The sequence below is a fragment of the Xyrauchen texanus genome, chromosome 50, assembly GCF_025860055.1.
Source record: "Xyrauchen texanus isolate HMW12.3.18 chromosome 50, RBS_HiC_50CHRs, whole genome shotgun sequence".
Classification (NCBI taxonomy): Eukaryota; Metazoa; Chordata; class Actinopteri; order Cypriniformes; family Catostomidae; genus Xyrauchen; species Xyrauchen texanus.
Window position 1 is genome coordinate 6,787,152 of NC_068325.1, and position 20,319 is coordinate 6,807,470.

The following is a 20,319-nucleotide window of genomic DNA, read 5'->3' on the forward strand; positions in this document are numbered from 1 at the left end:
CGAATATATCTGCTGTCAGTGATGTGTCAGGTGGTGGAGGGGGAGGGCAGAGAAGTGTGTTGAATGTTCTAAACAAACTACGAGTGTCTGTGGTGCTGTTGATCTTGGTCTGGTAATATGAAGTTTTTGCAGTTTTAACGTTATTTGAAAAAGTTGCAAGCAGAAGCTGATATTTACCTAGATCAGCTGGATCTTTAGATTTCCGCCATCTCCTCTCAGCTGCCCTGAGATCAGTCCGATGTTCACGAAGGACGTCAGACAGCCAGGGGCTGGGAGGTGTAGTATGTGCTGGTCTAGAGGAGAGAGGACAGATGTTGTCTAGACAGGTTGTTAAAGTAGATCTAAGTGTGTCTGTGGCAGTGTTTACGTCAAGCATGGAAAATACATTTATTGTGGGAAGAGAGGCAGAGACATCAGTGGAAAGGCGAGAGGGTGAGAGGGAATGGAGGTTACGGCGAAAGGAAAGCAAAGGTCGGTTTTACAATGGATGGGAGAATCGTGTTGAATTGAACAAAGTAGTGATCAGAGACATGTAAAGGTATAACAAGAATATTAGAGGTGGTACAGTTACGTGTAAAAATGAGGTCCAGCTGGTTGCCCGACCTGTGAGTTGATGTGGTGTGTAGTCTTCCCAAGTCAAATGAGGCCAGAAGAGTATTCAGTTCAATGGCCTGGGGCTTGTCTTGGTGTATGTTGAAATCGCCAAGAACCACAAGTGGCCTGCCATCCTCTGGCAAGGAGGACAGCAGGACATCCAATTCCTCAAGAAATCTTGTCAGCTGACCTGGGGGGTGATAGATGACAACAACAACATGTCATTTTGTGGGTTGCATTGTAGTAATGGCATGGAATTCAAAAGATTTGTTGGGGAATTGCATAGTATATAGCAGTTGATTTAAATTACTAATAATTTTTAAATACAACCACATTAAATATATAATTTTGAACAGTCAAAAACAAAAAGACAAAATTTCCTAGTTTTATGTGAAATAAAAATTCCTATAATTCTATTCCTATAATTTATATGAAGCCAGTCAAGTTATTTTGAAACGTTATCTCCTTGGGGACTTGATTTCGGAAACATTTCATCACCACACCAGCCGAAAAAGCAGAATCCTTCTTTGGGCTGAATGCAAAACCTTTTGACTTAGACAGGAAACATTTGTAAATAAAAAGTATGCTTGTTTAAATCTATTAATTTTCAAGGATAGAACATAAGATAATCTATGCCATTGATAATCTGCCCGTGTATTCTCCAGAAATTACTTTAAATAAATCTTAGAATCGACTGTGATTGGTGCATCCTGAACAGCACTGGGAAAAGTAAAAGGTGCCACGAGACAACAACGTTTGTGTGCTGCTTCAAAAGAGGTAGGACAATAATTTGCACACTGATAATTATACTAAACGCTTTTAATAGTTGTTAAAATGAAAATAAAATTAAAGTATAAAGTATTTTCTGTGAGGTAACATTGCCCAAATGTTGGTCAAGACATTCCAGATTTTCTGAAAGTTGATAGGGACATGTTCATATCATCCCTATCTAAATGTATACCTATGGTTAGTATTCTTCAAAGTTTTGAAAGGTTACAGGATCTAGGGGCCATTCACAGCAAACGTGTCCTTGCGCTTACAAAAGCTACATGAAGCGCCACGAATAGTACTGAAACAGTCTTGTTTTTAAAAGTTTAAGTTCTTATGGCATTTAAATATAACATGGCGCTCCTATGCGGGGCACTGAGAACAGTGAAACGTGACGAATCGATAAAGTGCATCCATCTTATGTATGTTTATTTACGTAAATGACTGAAAAACAGGGAGGACAGACAAAAAAAAAATGTGTGCGTGTGAATAGCCCCTAACTGTGTTTACCTTTCCACAATAAAGTTCTATCGCTCAAACACATCATAAAACTCACACAGATAATAGCATTTTTCCTCATAGTTGTTTAAATTTCAACAGTATTTGTCCACTGCAATGTTAGACTATAAACTAGCTCAGATTACAGTAATATACTGTACAGTGGCCACTCCAAAGCCCTAAACTGTCCTCTAGAGGTCATTAACGGTAATGACACATTATGGTAGGGGGTAGTGGTCAAAGCGTTTAAAGGAAGAGTTAAACCCAAAATGCATTCAATTGAAAATTGTCATTATTTACTCTCCCCCATTACAACCAGCAGTACTGAGTAGTAACCGATTACATGCAGTCTGGATTGTGTAATCAGATTACAAAAATCAAGTACTTGTAATTGGATTAAATTACATTTTAAAATACTCATAATCAGACTAAAGTTACTTTTAAAATGAACTTGACATCTCAGTGTTTTGAATGATAAACTTTGGCCATGCACTGTCATTGCTGTTAGATTGAATGTTTATTTCATTTAAAAATGTCATAAGGAGGTCTTTTTGTGAGGCTTTTTGTTAGTAAGAAAGAATGTAATTTTTCCTCTTTGTACTTTTATGTTAAAATGACTATCCTACTCAAATGCATGTGACATAACATATTATAGAATTAGGTTGAAAGTAATCCAAAAGTAATTGGATTAGATTACTCCTAATATTTAATCAATGAGATTGTAACTGATTGCATTTTTTGGTCATGTAATTTGTAATCAGTACCTGATTATATTTCACAAGTAATCCTTCCAGCACTGGCAACCTGTAAGCAATTGTTTTTTTATGGAAAGATAAAAAAACATAGCCTAAGAATAGCCTATGAAAGATAGCCTGTCACTGAAATAAGTGTCCTGAGATAACTCACCTGTCTCTGTTAGTCAAGTCAAGTCAAGTCAAGTGGTTTGCTACATAAAAACAACATAGGACAAACACAGGACCACATGAGACTACACAACAAAATAAAATACCTATATAAAATACCTATATATACCTATATACCTATATAAAGTGCACGTGCAAACATGTGCAAAAGTACGGGACAGTACAAGAAATTTCTGACAATGAACAGGACAATAGGCACAGTGAGAGACAGTGCAGTGCCGACCAGTACACAGTAGTGCAAAAAGATGACAGTTCCTAAAAACGTAAACAAAACATTCTATGAGAGAGTGTTCTATGCACATAGCAGTTATTGCGGTAGCAGACAGTTATAAAGTGACAGTAATTAAAGTGCAACTCAGGACACGTGTGTGTGTGTGTGTGTGTGTGTGTGTGTGTGTGTGTGAGCGTGTATTTATCACTTTGTGGGTACCAAATGTCTCCATAAGGATAGTAAAACCCGAAATTTTTGACCTTGTGGGGACATTTTGTCGGTCCCCATGAGGAAAACAGCTTATAAATCATACTAAATTATGTTTTTTGAAAATGTAAAAATGCAGAAAGTTTTCTGTGAGGGTTAGGTTTAGGGGATAGCATATAAAGTTTGTACAGTATAAAAACCATTATGTCTATGGAAAGTCCCCATAAAACATGGAAACACAACAAGTGTGTGTGTGTGTGTGTGTGTGTGTGTGTGTGTGTGTGTGAGCGTGTATTTATCACTTTATGGGGACCAAATGTCCCCATAAGGATAGTAAAACCCGAAATTTTTGACCTTGTGGGGACATTTTGTTGGTCCCCATGAGGAAAACAGCTTATAAATCACACTAAATTATGTTTTTTGAAAATGTAAAAATGCAGAAAGTTTTCTGTGAGGGTTAGGTTTAGGGGTAGGGTTAGGTTTAGGGGATAGAATATAAAGTTTGTACAGTATAAAAACCATTATGTCTATGGAAAGTCCCCATAAAACATGGAAACACAACATGTGTGTGTGTGTGTGTGTGTGTGTGTGTGTGTGTCAAACCAGTCTCTGAGTATTGAGGAATCTGACGGCTTGGGGGAAGAAGCTGTTACACTGTCTGGCCGTGAGGGCCCAAATGCTTCGGTACCTCTTGCCAGACGGGAGGAGGGTAAAGAGTTTGTGTGAGGGGTGTGTGGGGTCGTCCACAATGCTGGTTGCTTTGCGGATGCAGTGTTTTGTGTAAATGTCTTTGATGGAGGGAAGAGAGACCCAAATGATCTTCTCAGCTGTCCTCACTATCCTCTGCAGGGCTTTGCGGTCCGAAACGTTGCAAGTCCCAAACCAGACAGTGATGCAGCTGCTCAGGATGCTCTCAATAGTCCCTCTGTAGAATGTATTGAGGATGGGGGTGGGAGATGTGCTTTCCTCAGCCTTCGAAGAAAGTAGAGACGCTGCTGGGCTTTCTTGGTGATAGAGCTGGTGTTGAGGGACCAGGTGAGGTTCTCCGCCAGGTGAACACCAAGGAATTTGGTGCTCTTGACGATCTCCACAGAGGAGCCGTCGATGTTCAGCGGAGAGTGTTCATCTTGTGCTCTCCTAAAGTCAACAACCATCTCTTTTGTTTTGTCGACATTCAGGGACAGGTTGTTGGCTCTACACCAGTCCGTTAGCCACTGTACCTCCTCTCTGTATGCTGACTCGTCGTTCTTGCTGATGAGACCCACCACGGTCGTGTCATCTGCAAACTTAACGATGTGGTTCGAGCTGTGCAATGCTGCACAGTTGTGAGTCAGCAGAGTGAACAGCAGTGGACTGAGCACACAGCCCTGGGGGGCCCCAGTGCTCAGTGTGGTGGTGGTGGAGATGCTGTTCCCGATCCGGACTGACTGAGGTCTCCCAGTCAGGAAGTCCAGGATCCAGTTGCAGAGGGAGGTGTCCAGGCCCAGCAGGTTCAGCTTTCCAATCAGGTGCTGAGGAATTATCGTGTTGAATGCTGAGCTGAAATTTATGAACAGCATTCGAACGTATGAGTCCTTTTTTGTCTAGGTGGGTGAGGGCCAGATGGAGGGTTGTGGCGATTGCGTCGTCCGTTGAACGGTTTGGACGATACGCAAACTGCAGTGGGTCTAGTGAGGGGGGCAGCTGGGTCTTAATGTGCCTCATGATGAGCCTCTCAAAGCACTTCATGATGATTGGTGTGAGTGCACTGGGACGGTAGTCGTTGAGGAAGGACACTGAAGACTTCTTTGGCATGGGGATGATGGTGGTGGCCTTGAAGCACGTTGGAATGACGGCGCTGCTCAGAGAGATGTTGAAGATGTCGGTAAGAACATCTGCTAGCTGGTCTGCACATCCTGTAAGCACTCTGCCAGGAATGTTGTCTGGTCCAGCAGCCTTCCTTGGGTTGACTCTACGTAGAGTTTTCCTCACATCCACCATGGTAAGACAGAGCACCTGGTCGTTGGGAGGAGGGGTGTTCTTCCTTGCCACCACATCGTTCTGCACTTCAAAACGAGCGTAGAAGTTGTTCAGCACATCTGGAAGGGAGGCATCTTTGTCACAGGCAACTGATGTTGTCCTGTAGTTGGTCATGGCCTGGATGCCCTGCCACATGTGCCGCGTATCACAGCTGTCCTGGAAGTGACTGTGGATTCTCTGGGTGTGTCTGGCTTTGCCTCTCTGATTGCCCTCGACAGTTCTCTCTAGACTCTGTAAACGGCAAACAAAAATGTGTCCACAGACTGCTGACGTTTATTTTGACTGTCAATCATTTTGTGCAATCTTTTAGTGTTGTAATTGAAGCAGAGGGTTGGGGCTTAATGGGGAATTCACCCAAAAATGAAAATTCTCTCATCATTTACTCACCCTCATGCCATCTCTGAGATGTATGAATTTCTTCTGCTGAACACAAAAAACGATTTTTAGAAGAATATTTCGGCTCTGTAGGACCACAACTCCAAAAGCTACAAAAAGGAGATAAAGTCAGCATAAACATAATCCATGACTCCAGTGGTTTAATCAATGTCTTCTGGGCGATCTAGTTGGTTTTGGGTGAGAAAACACCAAAATGTAACTCCTTTTCTCTGTAGGCAGGATCAGGATTTCAAGCTTGATTACACTTCCTATAACCAAGGAGACTGCTCTCAAAATGTACAATGAGAGAAGTTAAATTTTTGGGTGAACTAACCTTTAATGTCATATTCAGATAGTTGTTAGTTGAGGGTGCCATTTCACTACTGATGTGTTTGACAACCGTGAGAACATGCTTTCTGTTGGTCTCAATGGTTTCGGTGTGGTGTTTTGGAAAGAGGGGGGCATCAGATAAATTACATACAGCAATTTTTTTTCTTTTTCTATGGAGCACATAAGGAGAATTTCTGAAGAATATTAATGCAGCTCTCATAAAGTGACATAATTACATGTTTTTCATGAGTCCAAAATGCTCCAAATGTGCAAGCAACTGTTCCCTGCATTTGCAAGGTGGTTCTTCTGACTGTGCTAAAAGCAACCTGCCATTGACGTAATTCAGAACGTTAATACTGCTTAGCCTCAGTGGAGTGAGCACCGGATTGACACATTTTGTGAATGTGTGAGGAGCTAGAAACAAGCCGAAGGGCAAAACTTTGAACTGGTAATCCTTCCCCTCGAAGGCAAATCTCAATAATGTGAGGGTCTTCCACCTTCCAGGTCGATTGCAAAAACCAGATCCATAGGGTGTACGTTGGACAAAATCTGCTTCTGAGTAACCATCTTGAAGGAAAGCTACTGTCAAGCTTCAAAAAGGAAAAAAGCACCATTAGAGTACCATATAAGTAGTTTGAATGACTTCTGCACTTCAAGTCTGAAGTCATATGAAAACTTGTGTGAGGAACAGACCGAAATTCAATTTGTTATTCGCTATAAATCTTCCCTTCTTATGGAGCTCTCAAATCTCACATGCTTGTAACATTTTAAAAAAGGGTAAATTACCAGCAAATAATGACTTCTATTTCAAACTGTTATTGGCAAAGATATTGTATGGCTTCAGAAGACTTGGAACACAAGGACTTCCATTGTTACAATATACCCCAATGTCATTTTTAACACTAGTTGGTGTCATTAGTAAAAATATTGAAAGAAAACACTAAGAACATCAATAAGTTTTTATTGTAACAGCTTTAATGAAAATATTGAATAAAAACAGCTAGTAAAAAATTATATTATTAATTTGTAAATAGCATAGATAGTCCAGCCTAACTTATACCTATATCAAATGCTTAACCTTACATTGAGTCCATAGCACAGGACAGCTATCACATGGTAAATCGACATGATGCTTCTGAAAGTTAATGTACCCTGAACTTAGATGAATTACTGACAAGCGCTATTGTATAATGTATGATGTATGTACACATGCACATTCACCATCTGGTCGACGGTTTTATTAAAAATCTTTATTTTGCATTAAAATAAAACCACTTAAGCACAATTTATATTTGCATACACAATGTCAGTAAATTTGGCATAACTTTTGATCAAACATGTTTAAAGTTCACATATTTTTCAAATTTTTGACTAGTCGTGTCATTTACACGCACATGAAAAGACATTCATAAAGAAAACTAAACTTACAGAGCTGAAGCTGCAAAATCTTCAGTTTGATTAAACGCTACAACTTGATGCAGTCTAGTTTTCTTCTCACCATTGAGAATCAACAAAAGAAGACCATTTGTCATGCACCACGAGTGGGATTGAGCAAACCAACCACATAGTGTTACCCAAACTGGATAATGGAAAGGGAACTGAATACTTGCACTGCTTTATTAATTAGTGGAACTTTCTGTTGTGAGAATGAGGAAGGATTTCTGTAAGAGTCAGGGGCTGTTCAGACTAAACTCCTTTTAGTGTTTTTTAAAGTACACATGCGGTAGACGGATATGTTTGACCGCTGTGCCGTGTCTCACTGTTTAAAGATGCCATGTCAAGAGAAAAGATCTTAAGACACCTGCATTCTGTTCCTTTTGATGTGCTGAAGAGCTCAGAGTCCCCAGTGGTCGGCCGGTGCTCAACTTCTTTTGTCTGTCTCAGACCACACGACCTGAGACTTTGAAGGCCCCTGGCAGTCCATAACCTGGGGAACTGGCTTGGTAATGTAATATTTTATATATAGTAATCTTAATTATGACAGCTCTAATTTATAGTCTTGTTTGTCACACAATATGGACAAAAGGTCAACTTCACACATCATCGATTGGTGAAGGTGTAAAGCACCTGCCTAGATACATGCATGAACATGTTGTTTATCAAGTGAACAAAGCAATGGAGCACTTCATTTGCACAAAACCACACTTCATATGCGTTACCCACAATGAAGTAGAGTAGTGCAGAAACAGTGTGCTATATGTAAGGACAAAAATAAAAGATATGAATAAATAATAAATATGCAAGCCCAACATAAAGTCATTATCTCTTTAATACCTTTATTGAGATTGTTTTCATGTGAATTCCACTTCAGCTGTATTTGAAGGCAAGACAAACAAACATAAAGTAGCAAATAACTTGGAACAAATAACTGACATAAACTTAGCTTAATCACATAACTTCACATAAATGACACAATGTTGGACAGTCATTTTGGTTCTTAGTCATTAGTTATATTTATCATCAGGACATCAGCTGATGTGTTCAATGTTAAAAATGATTTGTAGCATGAAGTTTCATGAAACTCGTTTCTTGGGTTGGAAGCTTCTTCAACCCTCAGAAACCTCATTGCTCTATGGTTGAGGTTACCGCTTATAGGCAATAGGTGGAAAGGATTATTAATATTAAAAACAAAGTTAAAAATAAGCAAGATCTCCTCTCTGAAAATGATTTCTTATATACCAGTATAATAGTATTAGAGAAGAAAATGATGTTAGCGTCCACACTGCTAGATATTACTGTACGAAAGGCATATTTCTCCACAGTATACCCAAATGTTGTCATTGCTGGAGGAATCAAGTTGTCTTCATTAAACATTGATTGAAATTTCAAGTTTTGGGCTAATAGCTCAAACATGTAAATCCTTTGAACTTATTTTTCTTAAAAATCCATAGACTTATTGAGTCAATAACTTAAACTATTGAGGCTATAGGGGATACCCACAATTCCTTGTGCTTGAATTATTTAGTTATGTTTCTTTGTTCAAAGGGAACATACTGTATGGGGGCATTGTTGTCACATGTCCAAGTTATACCCTGTTAACACTATCTACCTTCTGCTTGTGCATGTGCAAAAGAAGTACAGGTGTCTATGCATTTTTGTGGAGAATTACGATTTATTTATTTATTATTTATATGTATTTAATTATTGTCCAAGCATAAATTAGAATCTTCATTATTAAAGCTGGGTTATTGTATGAAATAATTTTTAGTCCATTTAATAAAACGTAAGTTGAAATAAAATCAATTAAATAGAAAATCTCAGTTTTGTGTACTTGCGACTAATTCTATATGAACACCAAGTTAAGTGAACTTAATTAATGTCATTGTCTTGATAATGAACGTCTTAATTAACATAATGTCAATGCCATTACTGTCAGGAAAGATGAGACAAAAGATCCAAATGCAGATAACAGTTATCAGTTTATTTAACAGACACAGCTAGGCTGGTAAAGATTTGTGAGGGGAACCCAGCACCGACTGCTGCTGGAGATAAATGGTGTGTTCGTAGGCTTGTGTGTGTGTGTGTGTGTGTGTGTAGTGGTCATGTGTGGCGCAGATCCAGTAGAGTATCGCTGAGGGGAACTCAGGAGAAGCGTCAAGAGAGGTGAGGCAACAGAATAGAAGGTAAGCACAATCCCGGCACAGACAGCACAGACTGGCAACCAATACAAAGTACAAAGATACAGGATATACTAGGGCAGAGAGAGAGAGAGGCAAGTAACAGAACTCAAACAACAATTGAGCGACAAACACGAAACATAGTGAGGTAGATACAGCCAGCGAATTGGTGATTAGGTGCCACTCGCTCACAGCAAGCTGGAATAATCAGTGTTACCATAGAAACAATCAAGGATTCCATGGCAACGCCGATTATGCGAGCCAGCAACACCTGAATAAATAGAGAGAACATGTAAACAACAGTCCCTTCCCTTCTTTGATGACCTCCACGACAAGCTTTCTCGTTCGTGGAGGAAGCCTTATACCTCTCACGTTTACGTGCCCTCGACGTCGTTATATTCGACTATCGTGGGTGCTGAGGCGCGAGGGTATTCAATGATGCCGCCGGTCGAAGAGAACAAACTGAAACAAACCAACGGACTCACCAAAACAATTACTATATTCAGTCAACTTATTATGGGTTTTTGTTATGAATCAGACGAGGGAAGACTCCACAACAGTAACTGAACAACACAGGGAACAAACAAAACATCCACGAGGGGAAAACAAAGTATAAACATGAAAAACATCCACGGCGGGCACGGGCAGGAACACAATCACGGACAACCATAACATTCACAGGGCTTAAATACAGAAGGATGATGATTAAATTACACACAGGTGAGAACAATGACACTGGCAGTGATGAGGGCAGGGGATTATGGGAAGTGTAGTTCGGGACAGGGGAGAAACACAGAGCAGACAACAGGGAATCGTGACAGTTTTAGTGCAAAAAATAAGACAAACCTTTATGATTATTGTGATATATAGCCCTTTATGACCACTTAACTAACTAGCCTGGTATCTCTTTAATGCATTTAGTTTTTGAATTATATTTTTATTATAATGATCTGTAAACTTTAATGTAATGTGTGACAAACAATCTCAGAACTGAACATTACTATGAATTGATTACTGTTTGTTAATACTGTAAATACTTTTTAATGCACATAATATTTACACTATCTTTATTCACTTCATTCTTTATTTTATATATATATTCACAGTTTAGAACAATAGTAAAGTCATCAAAACTATGGAATAACATAAATGGAATTATGGGAATTATGTTGTGACTAAACAAAATCCAAAATAAATCAAAACTGTGTTATATTTTAGCATCTTCAAAGTAGTCACCTTTTGCCTATAATTTATGGACATGTACTCTTCACATTATCTTGAGGTTTCACCCTGCGATGCTTTTTAAACAGTATTGAAGAAGTTCCCATCTATGCTGGGCACTTATTGACTGCTTTTCTTTATTATTCGGTCCTTTTTTTTATTATTAAATTGTAGTTTTATAATGAAATAAATTAATATGGTGGCACAATTATATTTTTGTCTACATAACTAATTTCAAACATTTAAGCATACACCTTCAGATCAAACGATATTTAAGATCATGAGAAACATTTCAGTCAATTGTTTCAAAACTTTTGACCGATAGTGTGTGTATGAAAAAGTCAAATGTAAAATATTCAGTTCGAGACAACATTGTCTGAAATAACATTTTAGAATAAAAGTAAAGTCATCACAACTATGAAATGATCAAGAGAAACTTAAATTCTGTGTATCCAAACTTACTATTATATAGGATACTGTATATCCCTGCAATATGAAAACAAATGAACAAAGACTTCAAATCTATCTAAGAAGCATCTTTTAACACTGTTAAACAATTAAAATACAAACACTATAACATAATCTAAGTTTCTACATACAGATTTTGTTGGCTGTAAAAAATAAGAGAATAGATGCTCTGGTCCTGACAAGGCCTGGTTCCACTGGGTTGCATTGACAAATCAATTTCAGCATACTGAAAGAGTAAGATATTTTCTATTAATGCCATATATGACAACATACTGTGTGCTACTCTATTGCTTTTTATAAAAAAATTTCATTTAATTTAAACAGTGTCTATGTTATTTTGTATTAGTGTTCATGTATTATACTATTTTACTATGTTACTAACCGATATTCTACGACTGCAAGAATCACTTGGATGGGTATGATGGAAATTAAGCTAACATTTATGAAAAATTTATTCCTACTTGTGGATCATTTGAGTTTTGAGCTGCCGTGATACTCTGAGGTTTATTTGAAGTATTTTTATCTCTTCCCGTTGCATCAAGGCAGATCTTCACCAGTCCTGAAACAGTAGAATGACTTAAACATCACTGAATTCACTTTGCAACAGTTTAAACAAACAAAGAACACATGGAATATTATTACATTAGTGTACATTTTAAACAAGATAACCTTTATCTGGATTTAGTCAAAAGTACACACCAATTACTGCAAGGATCAAAAAAGCATTCAGCAAGACAGATGTGATGGTAAGACTGTTCCACAGTGTCTGATGTTGTAGACAATCATCTGAATCTGTCTGATTCATGTAGACAAAATCTGTAAAATGCAATGTGTTTTTTTATTCTATAAATCTTAACTCATTGATTATTCAATTAACATGTTATTATATATCTTTTCATAGAATGAGGAAGTTGTCAAAATAAGAGTTTAAATGTAAATTTTTTAAATTATTCACAGTATATTAAATATTGACAAATTGATCATATGGAAAAACATCCATATGAAAATTGAAAATTCATACAAAATAATAAAACATACCAGTGATGTAGATTTTGGTGCCACTGCTGAATTTAAGTGGTGTAGCAGTTTTCACACAATAATAAACTCCTAATTCTTCAAAGGTGACATTTTTGATAAACAAACTGCTGTTGGTTTTCAGTGAATATTTGTGTTTGAATCTGATGTTTTCATAATCAGCTACTTCAAATGTGCTCCTGTAAGTGCGTAATAGCAACACTGGAGGATCCGGAAAGTTCTGTTTGTACCAATAAATCTCCTCTATATCAAGATTACAGACTAAAGTCACATTATCTCCTGAAGATGCTTGTATTTGTGTCAGAGCCTCTGTGACTTCATTCCACATGAATAGATCTATGAAAAATAATATAGGAAAATAAATAAATATAAAACACATTATTATAAAAATCTAAATAATTCACTGAATAATCCTAGACACTTTTTTTAAATCTTATTTAAATGCATTCAAAAACTCACAGATTTGAAGCTGCAAGATCTTCATTTTGTAACTCAGATTTCAGCACAACCTCTATGTTCTACCACAGCAAACATCTTTCTTCGAGCGGAAACACCACAAATATAAATGAAAGCCTCAAACACACAGAGAAGAGGGGGAGGTCTCAGCCTGCTCTAATAGAACTCTATTTTTCCACTCTTTATTTTTTGTGTTAAATCAATATCATTGGTTGATATAAATACACTATAAGATCAGTGATTGTCAAATATGCTAAATATTCTTTTAGTTTAATATTAGTTTAATCCTCTGGGCCAAGTTTTTCAAAATTGATCCAGATTTGGAAATTCCATGTTTTGCTATACAGGATCACCTGATCCATCTTACTTTTATGCCAGTTTTTTAAAGAAACATTGGATTGGATCACTGTGATCCAAATACCAAATTTCAGGATTACCAAATCCTGTTTACCAGAGCCTTAAATGGAACCAACTGTGTAGCCTACTGGCTTGAGCAACAGGTAGGCAAAATACCGGTGGCCACAAATAGCCATTGTTTGTTTTAATTTTAAGAAACAGAAACACTGTAATAAACAGAAACATTTTACATTCCTTAATTTTTTATAATGTTAAATAACAAAAACAAAACTATCCAATAGTCAAAAATAATTTACAGGACAGATACCATCTCTTTCCATCTCTGCCTTTAGGAGATGTATCTCCATCTGCACTTTTTTCTGCTGCAGTTGGGTAAGCAAGATTTGTTCTTTACCCGGTTCAATTTGTACTTCTGCTCTTTCGGTTTCCCGTTTCAGAAGCAACTCATAGCTGTCACCATCCTGGTTTGTAGCTGAGGAACGTTTACGTTTTCTTGTAGGAACGTCTTGGACTGTCTTCATTACATCCACTGGGGATCTATCTTCCTCCTCAATCACTGTAGTCAAGTCCAGGACAAACATTTCCTATTCCTCCTGACGACAATTTTGATGGTCCTGAGCCTGATATAGAACCAGAACAGCCGCCAATGTTCTTACCTAATGAAGGATACACTGGACATGCAATTAGAAATGCAATTGTACCCTACACAGGCGAACGGGCCGAGCCTAGCCGGGCCTCTTTTCTCTCTATGTTTCTCACAAAGAGTCAACGGCTGGGGCCATTACACGCATCGGGGAAGGGGGTCTTACCCAGTTTCCTATTCTTTCAGGGGAAAAGACCCTGTGGAGAAAACACCCGCCTCTTTGGAGAGAGGAGTTGCTACAGACACGGCGACCGGGTGTCTGTAGTGCGATAGGGCAATGAAATGGCATCCACCACCCAGTGTGAGAGCCTCTGTTTGGAGACAGTGTTCTCTTTCCGCTGTCCACCAAAGCAAACAAAGTGCTGCTCAGAACGTCTAAAGCTCTGTGTGCGGCCCAAATAGGTACGCAAAGCACACACCGGACACAGCAACGAAGGGGCTGGGTCTGCCTCCTTGCAGGTTCACTACCTGGTCTCTGAAGGGCATGGTAGGTTCCTTGTGCAGGTACCCCAGCCGTGGTCTTAGGATCAGATGTGTGTCTGCCGGACCTAATTCCAGGCAAGTGTCGCTGACAGAGAACGCTTGCATGAAGGCGAGCGCGATCAGCAGGGCCGTCTTTAGGGAGAGGGTCCTGAGTCCAACTGATTCTAGTGGCTCGAAGAGGGGTCTCTGAAGCCCCAAGAGGACCACTGAGAGATCCCAGGAGGGGAACAGGCTTGGCCGGGAGGGATTTAACCTCCTTAAATAGGCGCCTCTTAGGAACCTGATAATCAAGTCGTGCTTACCCAAAGACTTGCCATCTACTGCGTCGTGGTGGGCTGCAATAGCAGCTACATACACCTTCAAGGTGGACAGGGACAGTCTCCCCTCCAACCTGTCCTGCAGAAAGCACTGACCTGACTGCACACCTTTGTGGGTCTTCGGCCTGAGAAGAACACCAATTCGCGAACAAGCGCCACTTTAGGGCTTAAAGTTGCCTGGTAGAAGGGGCTCTGGCTTGGTTGATTGTGTCTACGACGGCAGGTGGTAGATCAGCTAGATCTTCCGCATCCCGTCCAGGGGCCAGACGTGGAGGTTCCAGAGGTCTGGGTGCGGATGCCAGAGCATGCCCAGTCCCTAAGAAATTTGCCAGGGAGGGGCTGTCGCGAGGAGTACGAGGTACGAGAACCAAGCCTGGGTGGGCCAATAGGCAGCCACTAGAGTGACTTGGTCCTCCTCCTCCCTGACCTTGCACAGCACCTGTTGTGAGGTGCACGAGTTGTGACATGTGGCGGAGCGTCGCACGCCTTGGCAAAGAATACAGTCAACAACTCTAGGCAGTTGATGTGCCAGCGCAGCAGGGCCCCTTTCCAATGGTCCGCAGCTGTGTGCCCGTTGCACACGGCGCTCCAACCCAATTTGGAGGTGTCGGTCGTGACCAGGATGCGTCGGGACACCTGCTGCAAGTGGAATGCGTTCCTTCGGATGAAGGAAAGCCATGACCGCTAACGTTGCCATGGTCATGCTCTCACGGTGAGAACATGAACCATCCACAAATTCTGCCTCGGTGTGATCGCAGCCCAGACACACGAGACAGCGCCTGTGGCCGTCTGAAGCGGAGAGCACTCTACCGCATCCAGGAACTACACAGGGGCGGAAAGGCATCTTTATAAAGATGCGTCCTGAAAAGGACGTTCAACGCCGCTGTGCAGAGAAGGAGAAAGCTGCTGAAGTGCGCAGCTCACTGCATACACAACCATCGGCTCCGAAGAAAATTTCTGAATGAAACAGACACATTTCCCCACCTTTATACCCGTATGTCCGGGGGCGGGACATGAAAATTATGTCTGCCAACTTCTCATTGGCCTTTTTTCATAGATCAGAGGTATATTCGGCGCTCAAGATAGACCCCTAGTGTCGCTTCTTTGACACAACGTCGAAGTGAGCGACAGACGGGGAACATTCAAGTTCCTGGGCACTTCCATCTCACAGGACCAGAAGTGGGAGACCCACATAGACTCAATTTTGAAAAAGGCCCAGCAGAGGTTGTACTTCATTTGCCAGCTGAGGAAGTTCAACCTGCCACAGGCACTGTTGATACAGTTCTTCTCAGCAGTCATTGAGTCTGTCCTCTGCACTTCTTTAACTGTCTGGTTTGGTTCAGCTACCAAGTCAGACATCAGAAGACTTCAAAGGATAGTTTGGAGAAGATTATTGGCGCTCTACTACTCACCCTGCTAGAAATGTACACATCCAGAGTGACAATAATGGCTGGTAAAATCACTTTGCACACTTCCTTTTCAAACTGTTGCCCTCTGGCTGGCGCTACAAAGCACTGAGCACCAGAACAGCCATTCACAGGAACAGTTTTTTCCCTCAGGCCATTCACCTCACGTAACAGTTAAAACTGCCCCAAACACTTTCCTTTTGTCAATGCAACCATGCCAATATTCAATCCATCCATGCTTACACTGTAAAAAAAACATCCTAATTTTACAGAAAATAACTCTTTTACAGTAGTTTTCCGCTTTTATTATTATTATTATTTACATACAAAACTCTGTAAAATTCCAGACATTATATATAAATTAACAACCCAACTGGAATTTTACATTTTATGACAATAATGACAAATTACATGTATTTCTCATATTTGTACGGAAAAATTACTATATTATTTTACTATATTTTTTCTGTTTTCTAAAATTACAGACAAATTTATGTAAAATGACAATAATCATCTGTAATAAAATATGTAGCTCATTATGTAAAGGTTTATGTCCATACTAACGATTTAAACATTTTCGTTGTAATTTTAAGGTAAATCTTTTTTTTTAAAGATTTTTATATCCATATTTCATTTATATTCTTTAACAACCTCTTCTTCAATACATTACATCACCTGCACATAACATGTATATATATATATATATAAAATAGTCTAACAACATTATTGCTCTATTGTATATTTTTCTTTTTTATCTGTTATATCTTATTTTATTTATTTTTTATGTCACTATATAATATGTTTAAATGCATATGTTTGTATGTATGTATATGGTTTCATTCTCTTTGCACAGGAAGCTTCTGTCACCATGATAATTTCCTTGTGTGTGTGTGTGTGTGTGTGTGTGTGTGTGTGTGTGTGTGTGTGTGTGTGTGTGTGTGTGTGTAAGCATACTTGGCAATAAAGCTCACTCTGATTCTGATTCTGTAAACAGCAAACAAAAATGTGTCAACAGACCACTAACACTGCCACTTTTGCTGCTGATGTTTTGATATAATGATGAATGTAGTAAAGTGTAGTTAATGCAAACCAAATTATCTCTTTTCAGTGAATGATGTTGACATTCACAATGTGTTGTAGATTAAATATAATACTGATAGCAGTTATATTTAAAATTAAAGATGTGATCTTATGATTCTTCATCAACTAAAGGAAAAATCTAGGATCACTATTAGCCAAAAGAGTGTTCACAAATTTACCGGAAATAGTAGACCATCCGAGCAACTCATTTCCACATACTATGATTTAGGACACTCTAATTCTCATCTCGGGTACAGTTTAGTGTGGATAGGGTCCAGTTTGAGATGCAGGGCTTGTTTCTGGGATGGGGGAGGGAGAAGGGTGGGAGGAATAGGTCCCAGATAACAGCAGGTGGCAGTAATGAACTCTTTTAAAGTTTGTGATCCACCATTAAAAGGAAGTTAAACTAGCAAAAAATAATAAAATTCAATAATGTCAAACTCATAATACATATCAGCAAATCAGAAGCCAAGGCACTTATTTGTAAAGCTGCAAATAATATCTAGCAGAAGTTTTGGGATAGAGAAATGAAGGGGAGACACTTATTTAAGACACAGGAAAAATGTGGGTTCAGGTGGAGGAATGACAGTTTTATTAAGAATAACAGAAGGATCAATATTAACAAGAATACACATAGGTCACACTGGATTAAATGGAAATTTATATCAAATAAAAAAGCATCATACTGGGTTATGCAGCCATTGTGATGAAGTAGAGACAAATAAGTAAATGATAAAAGAATTACCATTTTGAGGTCAAGTTTTCCTTTAAAACCTGTGTGCCTAATGTTGCCAACACCTGCTGTAAAATGTTTGTCTCAAATGTTTGTACATAATGACTTTGCAATCACTGGACTGCTGAGTTGACTGGAATAGTTCTACAAATATGAAAATGATGTCATATCATACTAATGAGGACTCAACATGGAACCCAGTGCCGGTCCTAGCAAACATTTGTGTGGGGGCCCACGTCAGTATGTAGTACTTATAATGTCTTTAACAGTGTGGGGGCCCCCTGGCGGATTGGGGGCCCTAGGCAACTTTACGTTTATGCCTAAAGGGAGAGCTGGTACTGATGGAACCACATTTTTACATTCAAAATTTCAAACCTTAAAATCAAACATTGAAATTGAATAAAATGACCAGGAACTGCATAGGCAAAACAATATGCACAATTATTAACATTACATAGCCTGAATAGGAAAAAAACTATTTTGCGTTACATTGTCTTGATAGTTTGAGTACTTCATTTCTAAATGGCTCTTGAATTTGAAGGTTTCATGTGCATACCAATAATTCAGTATACACAAAACACATTGTGATCAACACAAACCACTTTACATAGGCTGCGTCATGTAATATGTTACCTTACATAGATTTGTTTGTGGTTTTCAGGGTTGCAAACATAAAATCTGATGATTTAGGTCACTGTACTACTACTCTGATCAAATCAAAATCAGATCCCTTTATTGTCACTCAAACATATACACAAGTGCAACAGTGGGTGAAATTCTTGGGTGTGGTTCCAAGCAACATAGCAGAATGACAATTACAATAAACATCTGATTTACACATAACACAGTTTACACATCTGTTACACAACACAATATTCACCTAATAATATAAAATATACAATATACACAAAATAAGAAGACTGCTGAGATGCATATAGCTGCAGGCAGAGCTTCAAAAATGGGCGGGAGCTACAAACAGCCAGCAAAGATATAGAGCCTCTACCTAACCCTTTCCATATTTTATTAAATATAAACCTGCCCTCTTCTGAAGTAATGCCACCCTCTTTTGGAGATTCTGCACCCATTTGGAGATCTTCAGCCTGCAGCATACTTGGCTCTGTTTGACAAATATCCCTCCAGAGGGCAGCAGAGCTTTATATTGCTTCAGAAAACATGGGTACTTTTGAATAGAGAGGAGAACCATGAGTTTGAATGTGATTGGTTAATTCTGAACACAGCCACATCCCCAGTTATAAGAGGGTGTGCACACTTATGCAACCAGGTTATTGTAAGTTGTTTTTTTTTTTTCCTCAAAGATTTCAGTTTGTTTTTCAATTGAATTGTTCACATTACAGGTCACATTAAAGGTGGAAAAAGTTCTGACATGATTTATCCGTGTCATTTTAACAGGGGTGTGCAGACTTTTTATATCCACTGTATATTTTCAGATTTGTTTGGGGATTGCATAGTATATAGCAGTTGATTTAAATTACTAATCATTTTAAAATACAACCACATTAAATATATAATGTGTCAAAAACAAAAGACTACATTTCCTATTTTTATGTGAAATAAAAATTCCTAAAGTTCTATTCCTATAATTTATATGAAGCCAGTGAAAGCAGAATCCTTCTTTGGGCTGAATGCAAAACTCAGACATTTTTTGACTTAGACAGGAAACATTTGTAAATAAAAAGTACTAGCTCAGATTACAGTAATAAACAGTACAGTGGCCACTCCAAAGCCCTAAACTGTCCTCTAGAGGAATGACATATAATGGTAGGGGGTAGGGGTCATTTTGAGTTAAACCCAAAATGCATTCAATTGAAAATTGTCATTATTTACTCTCCCCCATTACAACCAGCAGTGCTGAGTAGTAACCGATTACATGCAATCTGGATTGTGTAATCATATTACAAAAATCAAGTACTTGTAATTGGATTAAATTACATTTTAAAATACTCATAATCAGACTAAAGTTACTTTTAAAATGAACTTGACATCTCAGTGTTTTGAATGATATACTTTGACAATGCACTGTCATTGCTAAAAGCAACTAACCATCGACGTAATTCAGAACGTTAATACCGCTTAGCCTCAGTGGAGTGAGCGCCAGATTGACACATTTTGTGAATATGTGAGGTGCTAGAAACAAGCCGAAGGGCAAAACTTTGAACTGGTAAGCCTTCCCCTCAAAGGCAAATCTCAATAATGTGAGGGTCTTCCACCTTCCATGTCGATTGCAAAAACCAGATCCATAGGGTGTACGCTGGACAAAATCTGCTTCTGAGTAACCATCTTGAAGGAAAGCTTTGCGAGTATCTGGTTCAAACATCTCAAATCCAAAATGGGACGTAATCCTTTTTGGCAACTAGGAAATAGCGGCTGTAAAAACCTTTGTGAGCATTGTCCATGGATATCGTCTCTATCGCATCCTTTGAGGAGACAATGGGCCCTATTTTAAAAGAGTGAGTGCTAAGCACAGCATGGTGCCATAAGTCATAAGCTATCAGCAGGCAAGGCCATGAAGTATTCGTATTTTCGTGCAAGCATGTGCTAAGTCTAGGCGCAAGTATGT

At 38.9% G+C, this 20,319-nt stretch overlaps 2 protein-coding genes across 19 annotated transcripts in view; both read right to left on the minus strand.

Moving 5' to 3' along the window:
* The window catches only part of LOC127641325 (uncharacterized), a 118,354-nt gene that overhangs the window by 53,743 nt on the left and 44,292 nt on the right, over positions 1 to 20,319 (minus strand). For 2 of the 16 annotated variants that reach the window (XM_052124267.1, XM_052124270.1), the window contains exons 2-3: positions 12,270 to 12,602; positions 11,931 to 12,047 (exon numbers count right to left, since the gene is read on the minus strand). The exons of 6 other annotated variants lie outside the window; for them this stretch is intronic. In XM_052124267.1, the coding sequence (XP_051980227.1) occupies positions 11,931 to 12,047; positions 12,270 to 12,602 (450 nt within the window). 8 more of the 16 variants (XM_052124264.1, XM_052124268.1, XM_052124273.1 and 5 more) reach the window with 7 other exon arrangements.
* Positions 10,109 to 20,319, minus strand: part of LOC127641328 (uncharacterized) — a 54,471-nt gene continuing 44,260 nt past the window's right edge. For 2 of the 3 annotated variants that reach the window (XM_052124286.1, XM_052124283.1), the window contains one exon: positions 10,109 to 10,388. The gene's annotated coding sequence lies outside the window, so the exon portion shown is untranslated. Of the gene's footprint in view, positions 10,389 to 10,641; positions 10,779 to 20,319 lie in introns of those variants that run through there. The other variant, XM_052124285.1, reaches the window with a different exon arrangement.